Source organism: Leucoraja erinacea, unplaced genomic scaffold (assembly GCF_028641065.1).
Source record: "Leucoraja erinacea ecotype New England unplaced genomic scaffold, Leri_hhj_1 Leri_856S, whole genome shotgun sequence".
NCBI lineage: Eukaryota > Metazoa > Chordata > Chondrichthyes > Rajiformes > Rajidae > Leucoraja > Leucoraja erinaceus.
The window spans coordinates 26,288-46,968 of record NW_026576791.1 but is presented as its reverse complement, the minus strand read 5'-3'; the positions used below and the strand labels follow the sequence as shown (position 1 = coordinate 46,968).

Here is a 20,681-nt window from a genome sequence, read left to right as displayed (position 1 = left end):
GAATACAATACTCGGAATGCGGCCTCACCTTCTTATGCAACTGCAACATGACCTCCCAGCCTCCATACTCGGCCTGACCCGCTGAGTTACTCCAGCACTCTGTGAAACGTCAAAGAACAGGGCAAGATTAACAAGATTAGTTTGCTGATGATACAGAAGTGAGTGGCTTTGCATATAGTGAAGATCGTTGTGAAAGATTGCAGCAGGATCTGGGTCAATTAGCCAGGTGCACAGAGGAATGGTTGATGGTTGCATGGTTCCTTGAAGGTCGTGTCGCAGGTATATCAGGTGGTCAAAACATGTTTTGGCACTTTGGCCTTCATCAGTCAGAGTATTGAGTATAGAAGTTGTGAGGTCATGTTGCTGTTGTATTAGACGTTGGTGAGACCGCATTTAGAATATTGTGTCCAGTTCTGGGCATCATGTTATAGGAAAGATGTCAAATTGAAAAGAGTACAGAGATCCCCATCCTGGATCAGTCCAATCAGGGTTGTGTCATCCGCAAACGTGAGAAGCTTGACAGAGGAGTCAGTGGATGTGCAGTCATTGGTGTGGCGAGAGTAGAGGAGAGGGAAGAGTACGCATGCTGAGCGTTTGCAGGCCCGAGATATGCTTTCCCATCTCACATGCTGCTTCCTGTCTGTCAGAAAGCTGGTGATCCACTGACAGAGGGGTTCAGGCACTGTCAACTCAGAAAGTTTGGAGCGTAGTAGCTCTGGCACAATGGTGTTGAATGCAGAGCTAAAATCAAAACAAAATCCTCACATGGGTCCACTGGCGGTGTAGGTGCTGGAGGATGAAGTGTAGGCCCAGATTGACTGCATTATCCACAGATCTATTGGCCCGGTATGGAAAATGCAGAGGGTCCAGCAGAGGGATTGTGATATTTTTTCAGCTTGGCCAGCACAAGCCTTTCAACTGTCTCCATGACTACAGAGGTCAGTGTGACAAGCTTGTAGTCGTTAAGACCCGTAATCCTTACCTTTTTGGGTACAGGGACAATAGTGGAGACTTTGAAGCGGGCAGGGCTGGTACATCTTTGCAGGTACTGGTTAAAAAATGAGTAATTGGGTGTGAAGTGGTGGGGGTGGGAAAGGGTCCACTCTTTTCATTACTGGAGTCTTGCCATAAGTAGGTGTAAGGTAGTGAATGGGAAGGAGAGGGTGCAGGGTCCATTCTTTGCAGACTGGGGTCTGGCTGTTAGGTGGGGAGGGGGTACCGTTTCTGATTTTCAAACCTGCAGTAAAACTCATTCAGGTAGTTCATCAGCTGACGATTGTACAAAGAGCAGGGGGGGGGGGGGGGGGCTTTCCTCTTATAGCTGGTGATTCCTTGCATGCCCTTCCAAACTGATGAAGAGTCACTAGCTGAGAACTTGCTCCTCAACTTCTCAGAGTACCTTTCCTTGGCAGATCCGATTCCTCTTCTCAGCACTTTATCGATTAGGCTATATTTTAACTCTTCAACGATTAGGCTATCGGCTTGATGCCTCTTTCTGGCGGGGGGGATGGAGATGAAGGTGGCGTGGGCCCAGCGGGGGTGGTGTGGGCCCAGTGGGGGTCAGCAGGGGTGGCGTGGGCCCAGTGGGGGTCAGCCGGGGTGGGTTGGGCCCAGTGGGGGTCAGCGTGGGTGGTGTGGGCCCAGCGGGGGTGGCGTGGGCCCAGCGGGGGTGGCGTGGATCCAGCGGGGGTCAGTGGGCTGGATTGGGCCCAGCGGGGGTGGCGTGGGCCCAGCGGGGGTGGCGTGGGCCCAGCGGGGGTGGCGTGGGCCCAGCGGGGGTGGCGTGGGGTGGGTTGGGCCCAGCGGGGGTGGCGTGGGCCCAGCGGGGGTGGCATGAAGGGAAGATGGCTTGGGTCCCGGCGGCGGGGGAAGGCGAGGGGAGCGGGCCCCGGCCGCAGCGGTGTCTGGTTTTGGGGTTACAGCCGCTGGGTTCAGATTCAGCGATGGGAGGATGGTCTCCTGGTCGCCAGGCAAGCCATTGGTGAGTCTCTGACGCCGCGGATGGAGACGCGGGACCAGGCGGGCAGACACTGCACCCCACCCCACCCCCCACCCCGCGCCTGGAGAAATGGGCACTCACTTATCCCGCGGTCCGGGTTTTTGTTCCGACTTTTTTTTCCGACTTTTTATTCACGATTTTTTTTTCTTCTTTTTACTTTTTTTTTCCTCGGGATTTTTTCTTACTCTGCGGGGGGGAAAGGTAGGTGCAGTCGCACCCAATGCACCCCCCTTTGGACGGCCATGGAGTCACGTGAGTGACTACGTGAAGATTTTAAAGCTCTGTGATTTCACGCTGGTTACGAATCCAGGCATCACACACTGAATGGATTGACCATGGATGAGTTAGATCCTTAAAGCATTCGGACATGAGGTAGTTAGGTAAGAATACTGATGCTTTAATGTGAAAAGAAAAATAATAATATTAACCCCTCCCATCCTGGGGAGAAACTACAAAACAGAATTTAAAATGGTACGTGCAAACACCCCCAGTCCGGCAATGGATTCATTGTAAAATCGGTGGAACATCCGTTCATTGGCCCATCCTGCAGCCGCTAGGATGTTATCGAGGGGAACGTCCATAGCTCTTGCTGCTGACGTAGGTGCAGCCCTAGTGGAGTGAGATTTGAAAGTGTTAATATTCACTCCTGCACTCGCCAGTACCTCCTTTAACCATCTGGAAATGGTTTGTGTTGATACCTTGTGGTAAGGTTTTTTATAACTAATTAGGGCCGATAATTCTGAGTCTCTGAGGTCCTTCGTGATTCTTATGTAAAGGTATATATGTATTACGACACACAACCGTAGATCCTTGGGGTATGCCAAGAACTCCAGCTTGATCCCTGGGACTTCTGGCCTGCTCTGTTTGATCAAATCATCTATGAAAAAATTTATGTTATTTACATTGGTGGTCATGTGGTCGAGACGTAGCTTGTGCAACATCTGGACTCGTTGCGCAGTTACCAGCGCCATCAGCATGACCACCTTGAGGGTGAGCTTAGATAAGGGTAAGGAGGAAGGTGGTGTCCGCTGGCGAACCAGTGTAATCACCACGCTCACATCCCAAATGTCTGTGTACCGGGGCCTGGGTGGTATGGAATTAAAAATGCCCTTCATGAACCTAATTATTAAAGGGTGCGTTCCTACCGACCGGTGTCTTGACCCCAGCATCACATAGGAGGATAGTGCGCATCTGGCACTATTGATGGCGCTGTAGCTTAATTTTAGGCGACCAAAATTGTACCCCATACTCCAAAATTGGCCTCACCAATGTCTTGTACAATTTTAACATTATATTCCAACTTCTATACTCAATGCTCTGATTTATAAAGGCCAGCACACCAAAAGCTTTCTTTACCACCCTATCTACATGAGATTCCACTTTCAGGGAACTGTGCACAGTTATTCCCAGATCCCTCTGTTCACCTGCATTCTTCAATTCCCTACCATTTACCATGTACGTCCTATTTTGATTTGTCCTGCCAAGATGTAGCACCTCACACTTATCAGCATTAAACTCCATCTGCCATCTTTCAGCCCACTCTTCCAACTGGCATAAATCTCTCTGTAGACTTTGAAAATCTACTTCATTATCCACAACCCCACCTATCTTAGTATCATCTGCATACTTACTAATCCAATTTACCACACCATCATCCAGTTCATTGATGTACATGACAAACAACAGTGGACCCAACACAGATCCCTATGGCACCCCACTAGTCACTGGCCTCCAACCTGACAAACAACCATCCACCATTACTCTCTGGCATCTCCCATTCAGCCACTGTTGAATCCATCTTGCTACTCCTCCATTAATCCCCAACCATTGAACCTTCTTAACCAACCTTCCATGAGGAACCTTGTCAAAGGCCTTACTGAAGTCCATGTACACAACATCCACTGCTTTACCCTCATCAATTTCCCGAGTAACCTCTTCAAAAAATTCAAGAAGATTAGTCAAACATGACCTTCCAGGCACAAATCCATGTTGACTGTTCCTAATCAGACCCTGTTTAACCAGACGCTTATATATATCATATGAGATGTTTGAGACAGAACAGAACATCTCCCACTTCTTGATGTGAGAGACATATTGTTTTTGAATACTGTCCCTCCAGGCCACTGTTATCACATCCACAGTTCGGTTAGGCAGTCCGAGCCCCAGGTATGGTCATGTAATGCCACTGTGTCCTGATGGTTGTCGGGCAGCAGTTCCCCATCTACAGACCTTGCAAAGTCCGTGATGCCAGAGGCCAGTAGTTTTAGGACTTTCTGTAATTTTACCTCCTGCGCTCTGACACCCGCTCCAATATGTCCCCAAATGGCGTGGTTTATTGCCGGCACATTGAGCGAGGCACAGTTTGTAGGAGGGGGGCACCTGGTGGTGGACTCCTCCATAGTTAGGTCTTTAAGTTGGTGAGACGCCAAGTAATTGATATTGTTGGCCAGGTGTTCATTCAAGGGTGCACCCAATGGTGATGCTATGGCAAATCTGGATGCCAACAGTGGCACTTCAGCTCCGTGCCCCTGGGAATGCTCTCCCACTGTGCCTCATAATTCGGAGTCAGAGAAATGCTGACCCGGTGTACTTCCCCATCCTGCGGGGAAAAAGCTTTGCTGCCCCATGAATGAGGCTGCTAGCGCGGGCTGCGGTGGAGACCCGTGCTGACACTGCTCCCTCCTACGGAGCAGATCGTTCTGGAGCCACCTCTCCAGAAGGTGCTCCATATGGGTAAGTCGCCCGTGGACACTCCCCAACATTGGAAGGGATCCCTTCTCGCCCGATTCATCTGAGTCCACGGGCCTTGCAGACTTCCGTGTGGCCTTGCGCCCCTGCGGGATCGCCACGGTGCTTTCCTCGGGCACCAGTTCTGCAGCAGCTGGCTCCACTGCCAGCGGCAAAGTCGGCGATACTGACTACCGCCCGCTACCCGTACTACTGCGGTCTTCGGTAGCTGGCTTTCCTGCAGACCGTCTCCTCACCTTCGACATTGCTGGGTCCAACTTGCTGTAAACACAAGATTCACTGAACCTGCCTATACGACCGCAGTGTTTTTTAGAAACACTTACCTGCAGTTTTTAAAACTTACCGCTGGAAGGACGCAGCACGCCTGCCAGTCACTCGTTAGCGCATGCTTCAGACGTAATGACGCGCATGCGGACGGACGGCCCTTCACGTAGTCACTCACGTGACTCCGAAGTAACATCAAGAAATGTGCTAGTACTAATTAACTCAGCAGTCATTAACAAGACCATTTTGCAGCAGAATTTTAGGAACAAGACTGCATCCATCCTGGCTTTCTGTTGGATGTGAAACTTGCTTGCTGATGCAGCCCACCAGTTATTTTCACATGTCTGGTCCTGTTCTCATTACAGAAAGGGAATATATACCTTGTTGACTACGAGATGCTGGATGGAATTAAAGCCAATCCGGAAGCTGGCCATGAATATCTTGGAGCACCAATGTGTCTTCTGTATGCAAATCCAATGAACCAACTACTCCCCATTGCCATCCAGGTACGGTCTCGCCCACCTCCACCAGCCCTGCTCCTGCATCCTTCCCAAACAGCTGTTTTCTCACTCTTCCTCCAGGGCTACTCTCAAAGTAACGCCACTCTCATCTTCAGCTGATGAAGTTCTTTGGGCTTTGCATGTCTGAGAATTTCCTCTTCTGTCTGTCTCTTCCTTTCTCGGAATTGATCAGTTCTATACCTCCATTGAGTCATTCAATGTCGAAACATGCCCTTCGGCCCAACTTGCCCACGCCAACATACACTAGTCCTACCTGCCTGCGATTGGCCCATATCCTATTCATCTACGCGTCTAAATGTTTCTTAAACTTTGCCATAGTTCTTGCCTCAACTACTTCCTTCGGCAACTCGTTCTATACATCCTTTGTGTAAAAAAGCTACCCCTCGGGTTCCTATTAAATCTTTCCCCCCTCACCTTAAACCTACGCCATCTGTGGCAATGAATTTCACAGATTCACCACCCACTGACTAATTCATTTTATCCTCATCTCCGTTCTAAAGGTACGTCCTTTAATTCTGAGGCTGCGATCTGTGGCTTAAGAAATTCCTCCTCGTGCTGCTGTCCTCAGTGTAGTTTAGTTGAGAGATACAGCGTGGAAACAGACACGGGTTTCTGGTGCTGTCAGGCAGCATCTCTACCACTTTGTCACCTCTGCTCTCTGCTGTCATGTCTCACTCATGTCATTCTTCTTGCCTTGGGTTTACTGCAAGAGTCACCTGTGAATTGTGTTATTAACAGATCACCCAGCACCCTGGGCCGGAGAGCCCGATATTTCTCCCGAGCGACAGCCAGTGCGATTGGTGTCTGGCCAAGATGTGGGTCCGCAACGCTGACGTACAGGTTCACCAGCTGGTCTCACACTTGCTCAGGACACACCTGTTTGGTGAAATCTTTGGCATCGCAACTTTACGCAGGCTGGCAAGTGCACACCCGATATTCAAGGTACTCACAGGTCAACCACAGTGTCTTCTGAACAAAGCAGAGCTGTGGAGCAGTTGGTGGAGTGAGCCACCAGCTTTGCCCCACTATGACGGTGGAGTTAACCTTCTCCACTCAAGCCACGGTCAATGTTCTTCCAATGTCCACAGCACTTGTAGTCGAGAGTGAAGATTTGAATGTAGATCGTGCAGCACTGATACAGGCCCTTCAGCCCTTCACATCTGTGCCGACCATGATGCCAATCGAGAATGTCCTGTGTCCTCACAAGGTCAATATCTCACCATTCCCTGCATGACCGTGTGCCTATCTAAGTGAACAGCAGAGCACATGAAAAGGCCCTTCAGCCCAACACATTTGCGCTGTCCATGATGTCAGTCTTTGCCTGTACCAGGCCGAACATGATGCCTAGACAAAACTTTATCTGCCTGCACATGATCCATATCCCATGTGCTTATCTAAAAGTCTCTTAAAAACACTTTTGTATCTGCCGGCATCACCATCCTGGCAACGCATCCCAGGCACCCACTGCCCTCTGTGGAAAGTAAAAGCTTGCCCCGCACACCTCCCTTCCACATTGCCCCCTCGCCTTCTAGCTTTGCCCTCTAGCATTTGATATTTCCACCTTGGGAAAAGGATGCTGAGTAAATAAAGCCTTTCACAATTTTACAAAAAACATCCATCAGCACTTTTACATTTATTAATAAATAAATTAAGATCTAGAATTACAAATGTTATACATCGAGGTACAGTCTTTGGTTTGTATACGATCCAATCAGTTCAGATTTAAACAAAACATAAAAACAATGGCTGGAGCAAAGGGGAAGAAAATATTCTGATCTCTCCAATGAGAACTCTTGGTGGGGGGGGGGGGAGTGTTCACCTTCCTTACGAACTGGAGAAAGTAAAGGATCAAGCAACCACCCTCCACTATGTTCCCCTCCCTCATTCCCCCACTCCCCATTCCCCCTCCCTCCACATGTCCTCACGCCAGTTCATTGGCTATATTTAAGAGGGAGTTAGATGTGGCCCTTCTGGCTAAGGGAATCAGGGGTTATGGAGAGAAGGCAGGTACGGGATACCGAGTTGGATGATCAGCCATGATCATATTGAATGGCAGTGCAGGCTCGAAGGGCCGAATGGCCTACTCCTGCACCTAATTTCTATGTTTCTATGTTTCTAATCCACCCCTTCCCCCTCACCCTTCATCAGAACGACTCTTGCACACATCTGTGTGACGTCTCCACCAGTGGCAGAGTATTTGCTCTCTCTGTCCCAGGCCCAACCAGTGCACATTGGAGCATTTCACTTAATGTAGCAAAGTAACAACATTTTGAGATTTTAAAAATCAAGTTTTTAATTTATCCAATCAGATAAAGCATAAAAATAAGTTTAATTTGACACCTAATTCACTTTCATATCTTCAGTATTAAAAAAAGTTATGGCTATTATCATACTCGGAAATTGGCATCGGAAATTTTTCATTGACTTAACACAAAAGATGTGATCGAGAACATTTAAAGGCCGATAACTTTCGTAAAATTTAAGAGAACTGAAATAAATTTTCAGTTATTATAGATTGAAGCATTCTGAAACAAATATGAAGCAATCTTGCTTAGATGACTAAAAATTAAAGCATATAATTAGTTAGTTACCTAATTGTAGCTAATTACAAAATTCAATTACTAGATCTAAACATCTATCCATTTCTTAAGAATGGATTAAAATTTTTAAATAGCCTAAGTGTCCAAATAACATTCACACAAGAATTCAGAATATAACATAGTTTTTAAATCTCATTGTCATGGGTTTATAGGCCAAATGGAAGGAATTTAATGTTTAATACCTGTAAATTAATGGCCATTTAAATCAGCTTGCGATTGGGATATTCTGGAACGGGACCATTTAGAACGTTGAGGTTGCGGTGAATTTACAGTGCCTTACAAAAGTATCCATACCCCTTGAACTTTTGGAAAAGTTCAAGGGGTATGAAAACTTTTGCAAGCCACTGTATACCCCCATATCTGCAGCAAATACACTGTCGGGGGGAAAAATCACTGTTTCGCAACTTAAAATGGGAATTAAATACATCTTAAGAAACACTTTTATACATAAAAATAAACTACTTTATTTTACCTGGTCCTCCATAAAATCCGTCCCAGTTGTCGGCATTGACGGCTTCAGAAGCTGCTTTTAAAATCATTCCAGCGATTAACTTGTCGGGTGAATTTTTTTTTTAAATACACAGAACGGCGGTAGGAACGATTCTTTAACAAAATCTTACACTCCAACAAATATAATTCAGGACCAGGTCGGAAAAAACCCCGTTTTAACCCTGCCCGCCCCCTCAAACGCGCCAAAATCGCGCACACGGCCAGTGGCAAATTACGCTGAAGGTAAGTTTTGTAACATACCTACTTCATGGGGCCGGATTTGGGACGGTACTTCTCCCCTGTGGCCATCCCTCTCAACAAGTCACTTAACTGACTGGTGGTGAAGGACACAAAGTGCTGGAGTAACTCAGTGCCTTTTGGCAGCATCTCTGGAGGAACCTAGGCTGGTGACATTTCACAGAGTGCTGGAGTAACTCAGCGGGTCAGGCAGCATCTCTTGAGTAACATTGAGAGGGAACATTTCATGTCTGGACAGCTCCACAGTGCTGAGGCCAGGCGCACACTCTAAGGCACCTCCACATAGGCACCGCTTGACCGTGACCCATAGATGGACCCCAACACCAAGCCGTTATCTATTTACAAGCAGGACTGTCCCTGCCAGACGCATTGTCTCTGCCTGTTCTTTCCCCCACAGAGCTCATCTCCTTGATTCCATCCTATCCCCCCCAACCCCTTGTCCAGTCCCCTCCCACCTACATCCGAGGCGCTTCACACACCCTTCAACACTTTAACTGACGGTGAAGTTTATCTTTATCTTGCATAAAGTTGCTCAAAGTTACTTCAAACTTTTCTCATTTCAGCTTTTGATGCCTCATGTGAAATATACGTTGCACATCAATATTGCAGCGAGGGATCTCCTTATCTCCGAAGGTGGCATCTTTGATCAGGTGAGCCTGATATTCCAGATTTTTATTGGAAGTATTTAGGATGTATTGGCTGTTCAGAAACCCATATTTCAGTCATAGACTTGTCGAATCATACGACACAAAACAATCATTTGACAATAGACAATAGGTGCAGGAGTAGGCCATGCGGCCCTTCGAGGCAGCACCGCCATTCAATTTGATCATAGAAACATAGATGATCATGGCTGAAACTCTCTGCCACAGAGGGTAGTCGAGGCCAGTTCATTGGCTATATTTAAGAGGGAGTTAGATGTGGCCCTTGTGGCCAAGGGGATCAGAGGGTATGGAGAAAAGGCAGGTACGGGATACTGAGTTGGATGATCAGCCATGATCATATTGAATGGCGGTGCAGGCTCGAAGGGCCGAATGGCCTACTCCTGCACCTAATTTCTATGTTTCTGTTTCTATCATCCCCAATTAGTACCACGTTCATGCCTTCTCCCCATATCCCATGACTATGCTATTTTTAAGAGTCCTATCTAGCTCTCTCTTGAAAGCATCCAGAGAACCTGCCTCCACCGCCCTCTGAAGCAGAGAAATCTACAGACTCACCACTCTCTGTGAGAAAAAGTGTTTCCTCGGCTCTGTTCTAAATGGCTTACTACTTATTCTTAAACTGTGGCCCCTGGTTCTAGACACCCTCAAAATCGGGAACATGTTTCCTGCCTCTAGCGTGTCCAAACCCTGAACAATCTTATATGTTTCAATGAGATACCCTCTCATCCTTCTAAACTCCAGAGTGTACAAGCCCAGCTGCTCCATTCTGTCAGCATATGACAGTCTCGCCATCCTGGGAATTAACCTTGTAAACCTACGCTGCACTTACTCAATATCAAGAATGTCCTTCCTCAAATTAGGGGACGAAAACTGCACACAATACTCTGGGTGTGCTCTCACTAGAGATCTGTACAACTGCAGGAGGACCTCTTTGCTCCTATATTCGATTACTCTTATTATAAAGGCCAACATGCCATTTGCTTTTATCACTGCCTGCTGTACTTGCATGCTTACTTTCATAGACTGATGTATAAGGAACCCCAGATCCCGTTGTACTTCTTTTTCCCAAACTTGACGCTATTTAGATAGCAATATGCCTTCCAGTTTTTGCTACCAAAGTGGATCACCTCACATTTATCCGCATGAAGCTTCATCTGCCATGCAACTGCCCACTCCCTCAACATGTCCAAGTCACCCTGCATTCTCATAGCATCCTCCTCACAGTTCACACTGCCACCCAGCTTTGTGTCATCTGCAAATTTGCTAATGTTACTTGAATCCCTTCATCCTTGATGTATAGCATGTATGCATATAGCTCAGCACCGAGCCTTGCGGTACACCACTAGTCACTGCCTGCCATTCTTAAAGGGACCCGTTAATCCCTACTCTGTGTTTCCTATCTGCCAACCATTTCTCTATCCTTGTCAGCACTCTACCCCCAATACCATGTGCCCTAATTTTGCCCACTAATCTCCTATGTGGGACCTTATCAAATGCTTTCTGAAAGTCCAGGTACACTACATCCACTGACTCTCCCATTTTCCTAGTGGCATCTTCAAAAAATTCCAAAAGACTAGTCAAGCATGATTTCCCTTTCGTAATTCCATGCTGACTCGGACCGATCCTGTTACTGCTATCTCATCTTTTATAATTGACTCCAGCATCTTCCCCACCACCGATGTCAGGCTAACTGGTCTATAATTCCCCGTTTTCCCTCTCCCGCATTTTTTAAAAAGTGGGATAACATTAGCTACCCTCCAATCCACAGGAACTGATTCTGATCCTGAATAGAACATTGGAAAATTATCACCAATGCATCCACGATTTCTAGAGCCACTTCCTTAAGTTTCCTGGGGTGCAGACCATCGGGACCTCGGGATTTATCAGTCTTCAGTCCTATCCAACACCATTTCCTGCCTAATGTGGATTTCCTTCAGTTCCTCGATCACCCCAGATCCTCTGGCCACTAATATATCAGGACGATTGTGTGTGTCCTCCTTAGTGAAGACAGATCCAAAGTACCTGTTCAACTCATCAGCCATTTCCTTGTTCCCCATAATAAATTCACATTTTTTGGTCTTCAAGGGTCCAACTTTGGTCTTAGAGACAATGTGAAAACAAAAGAAGGAGGGGTGAGGTTTTTTTTTAGTAGTTACCTAAAATGATAGAGACACTATCCGACACTTGGATGTGGTCTACATAAGACCATCAGATGTAGGAGTAGAATTGGACTGTTTAGCCCATTGAATGAATTACCCACACCCTTTTATAATGGCCGATCTGTCTTTGTATTTCTCTCTCAACCCCATTCTCCTGCCTATCACTGTAACCTTTGACACCCTTACCAATGAAGAATTCGTCAATCCAATCCGCTTCAAAAATACCCAATGACTTGGATCAAAGCCAGCCTGCCCACCTGCACCCATCCTGTGGTGACACTTTCAGTGCTGGCCTGGGCTCTAAAGGAGAAGCGGAGGAGTGTTCAGTGGGTATCCCCCTCACCCCTCACCCTGTCCTTTCTGAGAACCAACATCCTGGCTCTTTCAGTTAATTACTCAGTTCCTGGTAATTAGATTTGCAGCTTTGCACAGGATTAATGACTGCAAACATTTAAAGAAAGAATTCATAATTTAATTTAGATGCAGCCCACTGAGTTCACGTTGATCACCCCTTCACACTAGTTCTACATCATTCCACTTTCTCATCCACTCCCTACACACTAGGGGGCAATTTACAGAGGCCAATGGACCTACAAACCTGCCCGTCTTTGGGATATGGGAGAAAACCTGAGCACCTGGAGGAAACCTAGGCAGAAAGTGCAAACTCCACAAAGACAGCACCCGTAGTCAGAATGGACGGGACCTGTGCTCTGGCGTTGTGAGGCAGCAGCTCTACTTGCTGCGCAACTGTGCCACACTCATTCTTAATTCTTAAATACAGCGTGCATTCCATTAAAAAAAACTATTTCCAGGGAACAAAGGAATATATGACATGGAAGACACCAAGTGCTGGAGGAACTCTGGGTCAGGCAACATCTGTGGAGGGAGGGAATGGACAGACAACTCTTCGGGTTGGGACCCTACTTCAGAAGGAACTGCTCAGGTATCATAGAACAGTGCAGCAAGGGAACGGCCCTGCAGCCCACAATGTTTAGACCAAACATAATGCAAACATACTGCATTTCTACAGTGTATGTTTATCTTAAACGACTATCGTATCTGCCTCCACCACCATTCCTGGCCCCCACCTCTCCCTGTGTAACAAAAACCTGGCTTGCACATATCCATTAAACTTTAGATAGACACAAAATATTGGAATAACTCCCTGGGGAAGTCAATAGTGATACCGCTGGGGTGTAAACTGCCCAAGCAAAATATGAGGTGCTGTTCCTCCAATTTGCGCTGGGCCTCACTCTGACAATGGAGGTGGCCCAGGCCAGAAAAGGTCAGTGTGAGAATGGGAGGGGGAGTTAAAGTGCTGAGGAACTGGGAGATTAGGTAGGTTTAGGCGGACTGAGCAGAGGTGTTCAGTGAAACAATCGCCGAGCCTGGTCCCACTATTAAACTTTTCCCCCCTCTCACCTTAACCTCTTATTCTCATCCTAACCTCTACCGCCCTCCAGTGTTGGATATTTCCAACCTGGGAAAATGGTTCTGACTGTCTAACTCTAACCTATCTATGCCTCTCATAATGTTACCTACTTCTATCAGGTCTCCCCTCAAACTCCAACACTGCAGAGAAAACAATCCAAGTCTTTCCAACCTCTCCCTTGTAACTGACAGCCTCTAATCCAGGCAGTATTCTGGTAAACCTACTTGGTACCCTCCCCAAAGCCTCCACATCTTTCCTGTAATGGGGCGACCAGAACTGCACACAACACTCCGAATGTGACCTGACCAAAGTCCTACAGAGTCGTGTAGGAAGGAACTACAGATGCTGGTTTACACTGAAGACACAAAATGCTGGAGTAACTCAGCGGGACAGGCAGCATTTCAGGAAAGGAGTCGGAATAGATAGGATCCTATAGAACTCTACTGAGTTATTTCATCTGTTGTTCCAGGCATTCTCTTCCGGAGGGACTGCCACTGTGGAGATCTTGCAGCGCGGTCTGGAGCGCGCTACCTACGAATCCATGTGTCTCCCTGACAATCTGGCTGCTCGACGAGTGGAAAAGATCCCCAATTATTACTTCAGAGATGATGCTCAGAAGATCTGGCAGGCCATCAACAAGTGAGAGACCCCTAACCCTGCCTCATATGTCTCCCCTGCTTACATCTGACACAGCCTCGACTATTAAAGCCCTTTACAGTCATTGAGGGGACAAGGGGTTGGTAGAAGTGAGTCCTGCTCCACACACACCCCATCCACTGAGCAGTGACTAATACCTGAGGTGGTGCTGAGGCCATGTACAATCACTGCCTTTCAGTAGCGTTTCTGCAAGGTGTAGATGGATACCGATCTAACACAGGGAATTGCCAGCATGTAGCGGGCAGCATAGTGGTACAGCGGTAGAGTTGCCTGAGGGTGTTATCTTTGGGCATGGGGCATTTTGGTCATCTTGGTCAGCGTGGATGTTGGGTCAAAGGTCCGTTATTGTCACATGCACCAAGGTACAGTTTAAATGTGATTTACCATACAGTCATACAAAAAAACAACAATGTACAGAACTACATGAAGATTAAACATAAAGTTAAATAGTCATCATAGCGGTGTGTGAGAATCCCCAGGCACACGGTGTAAGCGGAGACGCACAGCCATCAGTTCAAAGGGTCTATTCCCGAGCTGCGATAGCAATTTGTGAGGGGCAGCAAATGGAGGGCTTTGATTCAAGTGCAGGCACAATGGGTTAGTTAAACTTGGCATCATGTTCGGCATAAACAACAGTGTGGGCCAGGGAGCCGGTTCCAGAGCTATACTGGTCCACTTTCTAAAAGTGAACAACTTTTCCTTAAAGCACACGGCATTGTGGGTTCAGCATTGATGTGGATAGAGAACTGGCTGGCAAACAGGAAGCAAAGTGTAGGAGTAAACGGGTCCTTTTCACAATGGCAGGCAGTGACTAGTGGGGTACCGCAAGGCTCAGTGCTGGGACCCCAGCTATTTACAATATATATTAATGATCTGGATGAGGGAATTGAAGGCAATATCTCCAAGTTTGCGGATGACACTAAGCTGAGGGGCAGTGTTAGCTGTGAGGAGGATGCTAGGAGACTGCAAGGTGACTTGGATAGGCTGGGTGAGTGGGCAAATGTTTGGCAGATGCAGTATAATGTGGATAAATGTGAGGTTATCCATTTTGGTGGCAAAAACAGGAAAGCAGACTATTATCTAAATGGTGGCCGACTAGGAAAAGGGGAGATGCAGCGAGACCTGGGTGTCATGGTACACCAGTCATTGAAAGTAGGCATGCAGGTGCAGCAGGCAGTGAAGAAAGCAAATGGTATGTTAGCTTTCATAGCAAAAGGATTTGAGTATAGGAGCAGGGAGGTTCTACTGCAGTTGTACAGGGTCTTGGTGAGACCACACCTGGAGTTTTGGTCTCCAAATCTGAGGAAGGACATTATTGCCATAGAGGGAGTGCAGAGACGGTTCACCAGGCTGATTCCTGGGATGTCAGGACTGTCTTATGAAGAAAGACTGGATAGACTTGGTTTATACTCTCTACAATTTAGGAGATTGAGAGGGGATCTTATAGAAACCTACAAAATTCTTAAGGGGTTGGACAGGCTAGATGCAGGAAGATTGTTCCCGATGTTAGGGAAGTCCAGGACAAGGGGTCACAGCTTAAGGATAAAGGGGAAATCCTTTAAAACCGAGATGAGAAGAACTTTTTTCACACAGAGAGTGGTTAATCTCTGGAACTCTCTGCCACAGAGGGTAGTTGAGGCCAGTTCATTGGCTATATTTAAGAGGGAGTTAGATGTGGCCCTTGTGGCTAAGGGGATCAGGGGGTATGGAGAGAAGGCAGGTACGGGATACTGAGTTGGATGATCAGCCATGATCATATTGAATGGCGGTGCAGGCTCGAAGGGCCGAATGGCCTACTCCTGCACCTAATTTCTATGTTTCTATGTTTCTATGAGAGGTTGATCATGGGGCAAATCAACTCCTACCTCGACAAAAACCTGGACCCACTGCAGTTCGCTTACCGCCACAACAGATCAACGGTGGATACGATCTCGCTGGCCCTCCACTCCGCTCTGGACCACTTGGACAACAAAAACTCATATGTCAGGCTGTTATACATCGATTACAGCTCGGCATTTAACACAATCATCCCCACCAAGCTTGTTACCAAACTCGCAGAACTGGGTCTCTGCGCATCCCTCTGCAATTGGATCCTCGACTTCCTCATTCACAGACCACAGTCTGTTCGTATTGGTGGAAATGTATCAGCCTCGATAACAATCAGCACAGGACCACCTCAAGGCTGCGTGCTCAGCCCCCTGCTGTACTCACTCTATACTCATGACTGTGTAGCCAGTCACAGTGCGAACTCCATCATCAAGATCGCTGACGACACCACTGTTGTGGGGTGTATCACTGATGGGGATGAGTCAGAGTATAGACGAGAGATCGAGCAACTGTGCATATGGTGACAGTGCAATAACCTGGCCCTCAACACCAGCAAAACCAAGGAACTGATTGTGGACTTTGGAAGGAGTAGGAGGGGGACCCACAGCCCCATTTATATCAACGAGTCGATGGTTGAAAGGGTCAAGAGCTTCAAATTCCTGGGCGTGCACATCTCTGAAGATCTTTCCTGCTCTGAGAACACTAATGCAATTATCAGAAAGCTCATCAGCGTCTCTATTTCCTGAGAAGATTACGGAGAGTCGGTTTATCAAGGAAGACTCTCTCTAACTTCTACAGGTGCACAGTAGAGAGCATGCTGACCGGTTGCGTCATGGCTTGGTTCAGCAATTTGAGCGCCCTGGAGAGGTAAAGACTACAAAAAGTAGTAAACACGGCCCAGTCCATCATCGGCTCTGACCTTCCTTCCATCGAGGGGATTTATCACAGTCGCTGCCTCAAAAAGGCTGGCAGTATCATCAAAGACCCACACCATCCTGGCCACACACTGATCTCCCTGCTACCTTCAGGTAGAAGGTACAGGAGCCTGAAGACTGCAACAACCAGGTTCAGGAATAGCTACTTCCCCACAGCCATCAGGCTATTAAACCTGGCTCGGACAAAACTCTGATTATTAATCACCCATTTTCTGTTATTTGCACTTTATCAGTTTATTTATTCATGTGTGTATATATTTATATTATGGTATATGGACACACTTATCAGTTTTGTAGTAAATGCCTACTATGCTCTGTGTGCTGAAGCAAAGCAAGAATTTCATTGTCCTGTAGTCAAGTCAAGTCAAGTTTATTTGTCACATACACATACGAGATGTGCAGTGAAATGAAAGTGGCAATGCTCGTGGACTTTTGTGCAAAAGACAAACAACCAAACAAACTATAAACACAATCATAACACACATATTCTTTTACATAATAAATAATGGAAGGAAAAACTTTCAGTAGAGTTAGTCCCTGGTGAGATAGGCATTTACAGTCCGAATGGCCTCTGGGAAGATGGTCTCAGGGACACATGACAATAAACTCACTTGAACTTGAACAAACTTGTGCGGGGAGGGGCCCAACTGGGTAAACCTTCCCTTTGATCGTTACTCCAGCCATTTGTTTGATATCCTTATCCACTAGTCCTTCTATAACTCAGCCCATCCTGATTAACCTCTCCCACCCTCTGACCTGCCCTTCCCTCCCTCATTACCTCCCCTCTCCTCGCCCGTTGCATCTTGTCACTCACTCACAGCTCCTCGGTGTTTTCATCCTCTTGCTCCCCTGTACAGAAGTAAATCCAACAGTGGTCTTGAGTTTTCTCCACCATCCCTCCATAAACACTCTCCTTCCTTCCTTCAAAGGTTTACAGAAAACATCATTCACCTTTACTATGAGAACGATGCAAGTGTCCAGAGTGATACAGAACTTCAAGACTGGGTGAAGGAGATCTTCACCGAAGGATTATTGGCCAAGCAATCGTCAGGTACTCTTCAAATCTCGACGTGTTGATCAGAGTCGATCGACCGCTGTTGACATCCAGTCCTCATAAGGTCATCAGTGATAGGAGTAGAATTAGGCCATTCGGCACATCGTCAACTCCATCATTCAATCAGGACTGATCTATCTCTCCCTCCTAACCCCATTCTCCTGCCTTCTCCCCATTACTGCTGACACCCGCACTAATGAAAAATGTATCTCTCTGTCCTGTCACTGAGCTCTGGGGCAGACAATCAAGGAGGCCGTGCCCTCTAACTTCCTCCCCTCTCCCCTTATCCATGTGCCCTCTAGTTTTAGACTCCCCTACCCTGGGGAGAGATTGTGACCTCTCTATGCCTCTCATGGTTTTATAAACTCAGTTGGTTTTGTTTAGTTTACTATTGTCATGTGTACTGAGGTTGAGTGAAAAGCTTTTGTTTACATGCTATCCAGTCATAGTAAAGACTATACATGAATACAATCAGGCAGTACACAGATAAACGGGACATCACCCAGAGCAAAGATATAACATTGAATTCTGAGTCCGATTAAAGACAGTTCAAAGATCTCCAATGAGGTAGATGGGAGGTCATGACTGCACTCCAGTTGGTTGATGACCATCCAGTTGCCTAATTACAGCTGGGACGAAACTGCAAGGGGGTAAAACATTTTACAAGATATAACATTATATGCACTGAACCTGGGACAAATATTTAGTTTAGCTTGGAGTGACAACACGGAAACAGTCCCTTTGACGCACCGAGTCCGAGTCGGCCAGCGATCCCCGCACACTAGCACTATCCTACCATATACTAGGGACAATTTGCACTTCTACCAAGACAATTAAACTACATACCTGCACGTCTTTAGAGTGTGGGAGGAAGATCTGGGCGAAACCCCACGCTTTCACAGGGATAACGTACAAACTCCGCACAGACAGCACCTGTAGTGAGGATCGAACCCGGGTCTCTGGCACTGCAAGCACTGTAAGGCAGCAACTTTCCCGCTGCACCACCGTGCCGCCCCTATTGACAGAACTAGACCATGCCGTTAGCTTTGTGTTAGCGACTCTCTTCAGATATCCCCTTGAATTCTGGACAGGTACATGGATGTGCATGGATATAGATTACGTGCAGGCAAATAAATATTGATTTTTGCATCATGTTGAGTATAGACATTATTTGCTGAAGGACCTGCTACTGTGCTCTACTGTTCTATGTGATAGGAAATATGTTGTTGTTTTTTTTTGTTGTTTTTTTTTCATTTCTTGTTTTGTTTTGTTTATTTTATTAGAAGTTAATACAGCACAAAACAGTACAGTGGAACCTAATATTAGGTGCCAACTATGTAATACCGTAATCCATTCTATGTACAACCTCTAATTTTATGTTATGAGAAGGAAGTAAGCAAGACAAGAAAAATAAAACAATAGAAAGAGGAAAAAGTGGAAAAATAGATGGTAGAGAGTAGAAAAACGTGAAGTGTGTATATAAAAAATAAAAAAGAAAGAGAGAAAGTGGAAAGTAGAAATAGAAGAGAAGGCCCCTTAAAAGAGAATTTTTCAAATCTGTATTCGGAGATGTAGATCTATCCGCGTCATGAACTGAAATCAGCAATCTTTACGGTACTGCTGCATCACATGATTCCAAAAAGTCGATGAAAGCAGACCAACTCCTTAAGAATTGGTCATATTTATCTATTAGTCGGAGTCTCATTTCTTCAAGGCGTGCTATGTCCATCATATTCCTAATCCACATTTTAACAGTTGGTATGGTTGTATTTTTCCAAAATTTAAGTATCAATTTCTTTCCAATTATTAACCCATAATTAAAAAAAACATTTTGATCTTTATTTAAATTGGTATCTTCTCCTATTATTCCAAATATAATCCATTCCGTTTTGGGTTCTATTCTTGACTTGAAAAGCTTTGTAAATATATCAAATATATCACTCCAGAATTTATTCAACTTTGTACATCCCACAAATTAATGTGTTATATTAGCGTTTTGAAACAAACATTTATCGCATCTGGGAGAGACGTTTGGATAAAATTTATTCAACCTCGTGTTTGAATAATATAGTCTATGTAATAATTTGAATTGAATTAAATTATGTCTTGCATTAATAGAACAGTTATGTGTATTCATCAAATACTTTTCCCATCTATCCTTCGAGATCTTTATCATTAGCTCATGTTCCCAATCTTCCCTTAATGCTTCTGTTGAGGGTGATTCTCTATTTAATATATTATTATAAAAGTATGATATTAATTTTTGTGAATCAGCCTTAATATTCATTGCTTCTTCTAAAGGATCTAAAAATATAGTTTGAAATCTATGTGTATATTTCTTCATAAAGTCACATACCTGTATATATTTAAAATATTGATTATCCTTCAATTTAAATTTTAATTTTAATTGTTGAAATGATAACAGTTTGCCCACTTCATACATATCCCCTACTTTCTTAATCCCCAATCTATCCCATTGTTGATATGTGTTGTCGATGAGAGAAGGTTTGAATGCGGGGTTGTTCAATAGTGGGGTTAGTACTGATAAATTATTTAATTTCAAGGATACTTTTATTTGTTTCCAAATTCTTATTATATTGTGAATAATTGGGTTCTTCTTATATATTATACTATTCAATCTTATCGGTGAGAGCAGGATCGTTCCTATATCGTGCGGGTAGCACTCCTCTTTCTCCATTCTTATCCACTCCAACTGCGGAGTGGAACTATCCAGCCAGTACATTATGTTCTTAATATGCACTGCCCAGTAGTAATACAGAAAGTTAGGTAATGATAAACCCCCAACTTCTTTAGATTTGCACAAATGCTTTCGTTGAATTCTATGTGTTCTGTAGTCCCATATAAAATTAGTGATAGTGGAATCTAGTTTTTTGAAAAAATATTTTCGAATATATATTGGGATCGCTTGAAACAAATATATTAATTGTGGTAAGAAAGTCACTTTTATAGTGTTAATTCTACCTATCAATGAGAGCGGAAGCGTTTTCCAAAATTTAATCGTATCATTCAGTTTATTTAATAGTGGTATAAAATTGGCACTAAATAATGATTT

General features: G+C 45.5%; 1 protein-coding gene across 1 annotated transcript in view; it reads left to right on the top strand.

The window, feature by feature from the left end:
- Nucleotides 1-20,681, top strand: part of LOC129694912 (hydroperoxide isomerase ALOXE3-like) — a 48,205-nt gene that overhangs the window by 21,900 nt on the left and 5,624 nt on the right. Inside the window, exons 9-13 of the mRNA XM_055631669.1 lie at nucleotides 5,377-5,517; nucleotides 6,271-6,474; nucleotides 9,443-9,529; nucleotides 13,605-13,774; nucleotides 17,484-17,605. Coding sequence (XP_055487644.1) covers nucleotides 5,377-5,517; nucleotides 6,271-6,474; nucleotides 9,443-9,529; nucleotides 13,605-13,774; nucleotides 17,484-17,605 — 724 coding nt within the window. The remainder of the gene's footprint in view (nucleotides 1-5,376; nucleotides 5,518-6,270; nucleotides 6,475-9,442; nucleotides 9,530-13,604; nucleotides 13,775-17,483; nucleotides 17,606-20,681) is intronic.